The following is a 9,190-nucleotide window of genomic DNA, read 5'->3' on the forward strand; positions in this document are numbered from 1 at the left end:
CTCAACCACAAAATCCTGTTCAAATCCCCCTAGCTGTTTCCATGTCACTGATGTGAGCAAGTCACATGAGAGAGAAGGACTCAGTGGCCCCAGGAAAATGGGAAGTCAGATAGGGGATCCTTTTATGCCAAGTAATTCTTGTGGCAGGAGAAGATAGCTGCAAGGAGCAGGCTGTACAAATTAGTTTAGCAGGACATGCTTTTTCCAATGTAGAAACCCTGGAGCAAAAATGGCATTAGCTGTGTGCTTGCAGACAACACCTGTCTGGTGCATGACCAGCAAATCTGACTCTCCTGGGGAGCATGGGCACTATTGTACAAGCATGAGACCATTTGTGCAGTGACATGCAGCTTTCCCTGACATGGAAGCTAAATTCTTGTCCAGTCAGAAAGGTTGGGCACCTTACTCGGGAGCAACCAATGAGGAATGCAGATGGGAGCGAGGGGTCAGAGCTGGTAGGAGGCAGTGATCAGGCTGGATGGAAGATGGTTATCCTGAATGTAGGAGCATCCATCATCTAGGAGAGGAAAGGCTTATGTTTCTACTTCCCTCCTTAGCCAGTGAGCACTGGAAGGGTTTCAGAGCTGAAAGAAGCTGTTCTGGGATTCAGTGGAATGAGAGAGAGGGAAATGATGGTTTCTCAGCTCAAGGGGATGATTTCTGGAGTCCATGTCTCTGAGCTGAGGACTCAGCAGAACATGGGAGATATAGGCAGATTCTCAGCCAGTTTATCCTCATGCAGTGGGTCATGGAACCAGTGACGAATAAGCAAGGTAGGGGAATGTTTGTTGAATACCCCACGGCTGCCTATATGGCCTGGAACATTTTGTAAATATGGCCCGACTCTTTGTTTGCAAATGAAGAATAACTACATTTAATGTTTGTTTATTTGTTAATTAGGGATCAATTCCAGTCCCTTTTTACAAAGAAGTCCCTGGGATGTGTGCAAGCTCTCTAGAACTTCTGTGCTGAGTGCAAGTGCTCTGGCCTAGTCTTCACTGGCAGCTGGGTTCACAACTTTCCCCAGAAAGAGGATGCAGTGGGTGATTTTGTCAAAAATCACCATCAGGAAGGGTCTGTTGAATTTGATGACAGGAGGAGGAGGAATCTCAAGAGACGTTGGCGTCATTTCTAGCACAGTCACTGCAGCAGCCTCTGTGCCATTCTCATTAACATCCACCATTGCCTTGTGAATTGCCTACAAGGGAAACAAAGATTAAAATGTAGACACAGAAGAGTGAGAAGCAGTTGAGGACAAGCTTGCTTGCTTTAACACCATAAGAAGGTAATTTGTAAAAGGAAGCTCAGAAGGAGTGCATTACTGGTTACGGAGAAGATACTCATGTCCAACCTTTCCAAGAAGAGCAAAGCTTGCTCTGAGTTTAGTGAGAGTTTTCTTCACTAGTTCAGCAGAGTCAAACTCCAGTGCTAGCAGAGACTGAGCAGAATGGAGGACATTTCTTGTTATGTTGTTTCTCAGAGTAAGATTTCTTTCTTTAACATTTAACACCACAAAAGAATGTTTTCACTTTACATAAATCTGTGTGTGCAAAAATCTCTTTCTGCAAAGATACACTAGTGATGAGCTTTATTGGGTGTCTTTCTGGAAGGCAGCTGGCACACTGATATGGCTTTACTTTACAGGATTTTCAGTGGCGGGTACAGCAAATTCATACTTCTGAACCCACGTGTGATCTTACTTCATTGTCTTTGGCCAGCCTTTGGTGCTCTTTCTTCATTGTCCGTAACGCATCTTGGGTTTCCTATTGTGAGGTTCTGCTACTCTTTCTCTATTCACTGATCCTATTTCCCTAATTCAAGTGTTTGCACATGTAATAAGGTACTATTCAGTGTTAGGAATCACAAAATGATTAAATAATATAGGTTGGAAGGACCTCTAGAGGTCATCCAATGCAACCAACCATCCAACACAAGGTCAACTCTGAGGTTAGCAGGTTGCTCAGGGTCTCATTTAGTCAGATTTTGAATATCTCTAAGGATGGAAATTTAATAGCCTCTCTAAGTAAATGGTCCTAGTGTTTGATCATCCTCATGGTGAAATTTTTCTTTCATAATTTCCAATCAGAATTTCCCATGTTCTAACTTGTGTCCATTGCCTCTTGTCCTATCACTGTGCACCTGCAAGAAGAGTCTGCCTCCATCTTCTTTGCACCCTCCTGTTAGGTGGTCAACAGCACTAAGATCCCCCTCACCTTCCAAGCCCAGCTCTCTCAGTCTCTCCTCATATGTCCTGTGCTCCAGCACCCTGATCACCCTGTAACCCTCTGCTGGACTCATTCTGCTCCCATATGTCCACATCTCTCTTGCACTGGAAAACCCAGAACTGGATGCAGTACACCAGAGGTGATCTCACAAGTGCAGAGTAGAGGGGAATAAGCACTTCCCTCATTATGCAAGACATACATTCCCTGAGACATTAGGCAAATCACTTAATTTTTCTGTGCGCCAGTTTCTTATTTGTGAAATAGGGCTATTCCTATTTCACAAGTTTGTTGTTCATACAAATTCTGAGGTGCTCAGATAATGTAATAATGAAAGCCACATACACTGAATAACTATTTCCAAATTTATGCCATAACTGTATGACTCTTGTCATGTTATATTAATTGTTTTACATCAACTTTTTGTGAAATTATTTCCTGTTATTTATTTTATGTCATTCACAGATCTATTTTCTTCTTCAGGAACTTTCAGGTGAGTTTGCAGGGCTGCTGTGCAGTAGACAATTTAATGTTGAATTCTTGGAACAGTCATCTAATCCCTAACCTTCTCCTTCCCTTATTACCACCAGTGAGCCATGAATATACTCCCAAACTGGGATCAGCCTATTTGCAAAGATAAAAATCCATGTGTAACAGGGGCAGACAAATCTCATGATCAAAATTTGTGCTTGTATACTTACTTTGGAAACCTTAAGGCGAGTATTTTCTGTCATTCCAGAGAGATCAGCTTGGTCACTGAACACCTCTGTCACACCCATCTTCTCGAATAGGTTCTTGACATCATAGGAGCCAGAGATTGAGAATTTTGGAAGGTGCAGGTAGATTTTTCTTTTCAGAAATAAATTAAAAATGTGGGTTTATTATTGAAACATCCCTTGATGTGAAGAAGTCTTGCAGGTATATACCCATCCCAAGTATCTGTGGTGCTGATCTCTTGAGGCCTGGCTTTCTGAGAGAGTGATAAGTCCCATTTTACAGAAGCAGAAATTGAGGTACCAGCCCCACTAGCCACAGTTTGATCAGTTGTGCAGGGGCACAGTGCTGGTTTTGGAAAATGACTAGGTGGACAGTATCATTCAGGATGGAGAAAAGGAAACGGCATTTTCTTTTGAAGTGAATTTTCCCTACTCCAGGTTGGCTTCCCAGGGCCATGTACCAGCCATGTACTCCACAGTTGGCAGCACTCCCATTGCTGTGGCTGAAGGAGCTGAGCAGAGAGTTTCCCTCATGTACAAAACCTCCTGATGCCTCCTCTGATCTATGTGGACTGTGCAATGGCTGGTTCCTCAGAGCTGGGCTTAGCAACTCAGTGCAGGATCCTAAATTATACCTTGCCTGTATGAATACTTATGGCCCATTCTATGTTTAAACATAATGGAGTAAAGGAACAGTTAAAGGATTACCTGTTTTTAAGTGATTTTGCCCAGTTAGACACAGTTTCTTTCAGCAGAGCATCCTCCACCTGCTTCATTGTCCCTTCATCAGGCAGAACAAACAATGCAGCAGCATTTCCTTTATATGGGATTTCTACAACCCAGCAAGACAACTTCTCGTCCCTATAGATATTATAGATTTTGTTTCGATGCATCATTTTGACCTTAACAGACTTCTTGGCATCCATGAAGAAGTCATCATCACTGGTGAGCAAATTGCTGAAAGGTTGTTCCCAGTAACCTTGTGACAAAAGAATGAATATAGAGTTAAATAAACTGAAAAAGGGACTAATTATGGCATATCAGATTAGCTGATGCTCAAAATAATATATCTGAGCAGTAAAGTCAACAGCAAGCCTATCTCCATTATAGGATGCTTGCCCTGTGGCCGTGGACAGAAGCTTTATATTGTTTTAACAGTTCTAATAAAAATCACACAAGTGAAATATAGACTGAGGGTTGCTGTGGAAAAGACTTGAGCTTTTGTCTAAGTCAGTGGTGAAACTTCCACCGACTTCCACAATGCAGGCTCCAGGGCTATTCCTTCCATAAAGGTCTCCTCCTTGGTTTGTCACTTTGACCATGTCCTGCACAACCAAAGAACTGTGCCTCTCTACTAATGACTGTGAGTTGCCAAGCTCATCACTGTTCTGAATGGTTTCATCTCTGAACCTGACTTAAAATGGATAAGGCATTGGCCAGTACATCTATAAGTTCTTTTTTTTTAAACACATAGAAAATGATGCTCCACACCTAGATTTCATCGTTTAAAGGAAGAAAGACCTTTATTCAAATAGGTGATAGCATAGGTTGACATAGTGAATAAATTATGTTTTTAGATTGGGATCAGAATTCCAGAGCATATGCGCATAACCTCTACCCACATTTGTCATGCCACTCACCTTTAAAGAAAATGTAGCCAACAAGAACCATCACAGTGTCTGAATCAAGACTCTTGAGTAAGTTAACGAATTTCCCACGAGTTTTCATTTCTATGTAATCATTGATTTCCTTTTTAGCTTCTGAAGTATTCTGGAAGTTACTAGAAATAGCTTCGGAATCATAAAAATTTGTGACATCATCCACAAATTTTTGGAGCAGTTTCAGATGGTTGTCTACGAACAGGGCATTGCCCATGCTCAGCTGGACTTCTCTGTGAGGGTCGTTCAGTAGCTGGAGGAGACGCTGAAAGCCTTCGTGGACCTCCCGCTCCTCGATCTCTGTCAGGTTGAAGGCAAGGCCTTTGTGCAGCTGATGGCAGGTGGCCGCTCTGGCCCCTAAGGAGAGCATTGCAAAGGCAACTGAGAGGCTCAGAGGAGAGAAGAAAATGTTCTTGTCACCTGCCTCTGCTGCAACCTGCTTGTAAAATCTAAATGCAAAGTCAGCATTGCTTGGAGCTATCTTGAGATGAGCCAGGTTTTCACCTTCAGCCTGGGAATGGTCTCCTGGAGAATGAACTGTTTTTTGTTCCTCTTGTTCATCACTGTGGCTGGGCTCATGGTGACCCTGGACATGAAGCCCAAGAAGCAACAAACACAAATACAAGGCAGACTTCATTTTTTTCTGATCAGTTCTGTTGAGAAAGAATAGAGTTACTTTTAGATCTAGAGCATTTTGTTTCCTGCATAAAAATAGTTCTTGTATTTTAGATACTAATTTTCAGGCGTTAATGGTTAGGATTACGATCTATTTAGAAATACTCTTCTACTCGGCCTCCTGCCTAGTCCATTTCTATTCAGTTCCATCAGTTTCTAGCCAGCTGGTCATTTAGTGAAGGAAGAAAGATATTAATACAACATCACCAGGGAAGAATTTGTCCTGTGTAGCCTTTGGTAGGGTATCCTATGTGAAGTAATTCTTGTCCTGGAATTAATTTCTTATCTCTGTTTTTTTTGGTACTCCAAGTCTGTAAATCTCTGATGGGATTTCCATAAAATGAAGCAACAGTACTATAGCAATTCATACAGTTGTCAGTCTTGGTTCAGCAGTGGGTGTATTGGGTCTGCTGCCTATCAGGCTGACCAGCATGGTCTCACTGCCCTCCTGTGCACCTTTGGGTGCATGGTGGAGTTCACCTGGTGCCGCACGTGCATTCAGTAGGTGCTTTGGCAGACAGAGTGGCTTTTGCTAATGTGTTTTTATAGTGCCCAAGGTCTTGTTATGACTTGGGGTTCTCAAGCACTGCAGTGATACAAATGTAATGTCACTTATAAGACTGAACAAAATCCATCTGTAGGCTCACACTTTAAACTGTTTACATCGTTCTGTCTCCTGTGCAGCAGCTCTGAACTCACAAACTGTATTATTTCAAAACATAATCCTAGCTGTTTCAGCAGAATGAGGGTGAACCAAGAAAATTTACTAGCTGTCTCTATTGCACATAAAATATCCATACAGTTGCAAAGCCAAACACTCAAGAGCTTAGGATAAGTTGCTGTGAAAGTTGCCTGCATAGCTGAAATTCAGCCTTGCTGTGTATGTGTCTGCATAATTTGATAGGCTTTAATTACATAATTCCACAGTCTCTCTTCCATCCTTTTCAGGGAATGAACCATGAAATATACTGGAGAAGTATGTCCTTGACAGGGGTCCTCACCTAATTTACCTCAAAACCTGGAAGCTCAAATGTATGAAGGAGGTAATGGAGTGCAGGAAAATAGAGATGTTAGTGTTGTTCACGGCAGCTGATTAGTTATTCTAGAGCATTGGATTCTGCCTCAGGCTTTGTCTAATGCCAGGTATGGTTCTTATATCAAATTTTCATGGGCAGTTGTTAATTCTGGGTTTCCCCTTTTCTGGCTGCCCAGATGAGACACTGAAGATTTGAGCTGTGGCGGTGCTGAGTATAGGTGCTTAGCTTGCCTAAAATCTGAGATAAAACCATAGATTCTGAAAAGAAAATGGCATTCTAAACAGAAGCAATTCATTTGGAACTGATGAGTACTCTTTTCTTAATTCCCCAGATCTGCTTTTGAGATAGATCAATTTCTCCTCCTGGCTGCCTAGGTGCCAGCAGCTGCATCATTGGGAGCACTGGAGGTTCAGGGACCCTACCCTCAGCTCTGGCATCTGCCCCGTATCAGCCTGGAATAGCCAGGACCAAATATAACAAGGAACATCTGGCATCCTTGTGATAGTCCTGAGCTGGGCCACAGTCATTCCTCCAGTGGAGCTGGTATGGCTTCAGTGGGAGCTGAGAGGCTTAGGCATGCTCACATAATGAAATCTCCAGGGATTTTATTTTCTAACCTATTACAATATGAATAAATGTGCAACCTGGGTTTTATCAGAGGCTTATTAATTGTCCTGGTTTTGACAGACTTTCACAGAGATCTCTGATACAAGCGCAACTTCTCTGCCAAATCTTGGCGCTCTCCTCCAAAACATGGAGACAATGGAGCTCACAAAGAAAAAGTCACCAAAAGCTGGTACTATGTTTCTTTGCTTTGTTTTTTAGGACACAAGCTTCTTGGAAATAGGTGGATCCATTTAACTGAAGCGTTCAAAAAATAAAATATAAAAATTAGACCTTGGTGGTTAAACACACAGAAAATTACAGCCTGAAAAAGAAGGTTTGGTAAAGATATTACTGACAGAAAGCAGTTCACCAATAATAAGCAGGCAATGGCGGTCAGTTCCAGAATGTGCTACTTGCTCTGCTTATATGTAATGTAGAAACAAGACCCTAAAGTCACCAAGGAACTACAGCTTTGACAAGAGATGTGACTTCACCCTGATGCTCCTGTCCAACTTCAGATGTAGGTAAGAGATCTTGTACAATTGATACTTTATCAAAATTTCCAACAAGATTTTTCTAATGTCCAGCAAATCTCAGAACCCCAGAAGCTGGAAATTATAAAAAATGCAAATATTTTGTTATAATGACAAAATATTTCAAAGTGAAATTTTCCATATTTACCATTTCTCAGCAGTAACTAAGAGGAGGCAGCCTACTGTACCTATTTAATTATGTGCTAACATATTTTTCTGAGACTTCAGCAGCCTGACAGTATGTCAAACCTCTGGTTTGTAAAGGGCACTTGAGATTACAATTGAATTTGCTCCTCTGGAAGCAGACACAAGACACTTGGTGTTTCACCCAAGTGTTGATGACAGTGAAGCATTTACTACAGATGTCATCTTCCAGTCATCCTGCCATTGTACCTAGGAGTTTGACCACTGCCAGAATCCTCCTCCTGACATTTAGAACATGCTTCCAGAAGGCTAAGATTATTTCCAATTGCTGCTACAAAATAAACTCATCTCAGAATGAAATATTGTATAATAAACAGCAGAGATCCCAGACAACATGAATTCAAAGTCTCTTAAGAAAGTATAATATGATACTTACAGTGCACTTAAAGAGTCCACTGCACCTCTCTTTTACAGCACTCCTTCCCTATTCTTCGTTTTGCTGAATAGGATTAAGTTAATGTTCACTGGTAAATATTAAACAGAGCAAATAAGATTTATCTGCAAAGCAGATAAAGTAAGTTAGTAAGCCTGAGTAAGCTGTTTTTTTCTGGACATCAAACATTATAAGCCTATTTTCCCGTTACAGAGGCAAAACGCTGCCAGCACCTGGGGCTCTGAGGGAACAGCATAAGCAAGGACCTTGCTGCTTTTGGGCTTGAACTAAATTGTGGACAAAAAAGCTTTGCAAGTTAATGTGGCATAACTGTTATAAATGCTTTAGAAAACTGAACACTAGAAGAGGTGGAAACCTAGGACAAGACCTACCTCTGTGTATAAAAAGGCTGATGTGTCTTACTGAGCTTTCTGCATGGGACATTCTGCAGCAAGAATGATGCCTGATTGTATAGCCAAGGCAGTAACAAGTTTGTTCAGGAATAGCTCAGTCGCTCCATGTTGCCCTGCAATGTGCAACGCAGACATACCCTAACTGGTATTCTTTGAAGGTCTCATTAAATTATTAGATAAAGTATAATCAGGGGATACTGGTTAGATTTGCAAAAAGCCTTTGATGAGTTTAGTTTAGAAATTAATAAAATAATAGGAGAAAAGTAAAATATCAGCATGGCTTGAGAAATAGCCAAACCCAGAAAACAAATAGAAGAATGAAATGGGCAATCTTCATCATGGTAAAATGTTAGTGAGGGAGAAGAGAGGACGTCTTCTTAATCCCTCACTACTTCCACATGGTATGATTTATGTACGTATTACATATCAGTCATGCCAGGGTCTCTCCCATTTGAGAGAAACAGGAACTATTTAGCTATTTGTAAGGTTATTTAAGGATGAGATGCATGGCACTCATCCTAATTAGCAATGACTAATTATTTCCATTCAGTGTACATGATTTCACTCTAGGTAAATCCACAATTTATCTACACATAGCAATCTATCTGTCATAGTTATTGTTGTTTAATTACTATCTTTTAGTAGCCAGAAATGATTAGAAAATATTTTCACAGATAGCTCTTTCTTCATGATGTATGTAAGTACACAGAAAGCTTATCACAGCATTATGTAAAATGACCAAGGTTTACCAGG

At 41.2% G+C, this 9,190-nt stretch overlaps 1 protein-coding gene across 1 annotated transcript; it reads right to left on the minus strand.

The window, feature by feature from the left end:
- Window positions 1-873: 873 nt before the first annotated feature.
- Window positions 874-8,085, minus strand: LOC106483126 (alpha-1-antitrypsin-like). Its single transcript, XM_013940985.2, has 5 exons — window positions 8,028-8,085; window positions 4,579-5,249; window positions 3,647-3,917; window positions 2,924-3,071; window positions 874-1,198 (listed from the first exon to the last, which is right to left on the minus strand). The coding sequence occupies exons 2-5, from the start codon at window positions 5,231-5,233 to the stop codon at window positions 989-991; spliced, it is 1,284 nt and encodes a 427-aa protein (XP_013796439.1). The 5' UTR covers window positions 5,234-5,249; window positions 8,028-8,085; the 3' UTR covers window positions 874-988.
- Window positions 8,086-9,190: the final 1,105 nt, after the last annotated feature.

The sequence above is a fragment of the Apteryx mantelli genome, chromosome 4 (genome assembly GCF_036417845.1).
Source record: "Apteryx mantelli isolate bAptMan1 chromosome 4, bAptMan1.hap1, whole genome shotgun sequence".
Lineage (NCBI taxonomy): Eukaryota > Metazoa > Chordata > Aves > Apterygiformes > Apterygidae > Apteryx > Apteryx mantelli.

Coding starts and splice junctions, on each gene's coding strand:
- LOC106483126 (XM_013940985.2), bottom strand. CDS start 5,233: ATGAAGTCTGCCTTGTATTTGTGTTTGTTGCTTCTTGGGCTTCATGTC. Junction 3,918..4,578: donor TGGCTACATTTTCTTTAAAG/GTGAGTGGCATG, acceptor TTTTGTCACAAG/GTTACTGGGAACAACCTTTC. Junction 3,072..3,646: donor GCAAAATCACTTAAAAACAG/GTAATCCTTTAA, acceptor ATTTCTGAAAAG/AAAAATCTACCTGCACCTTC.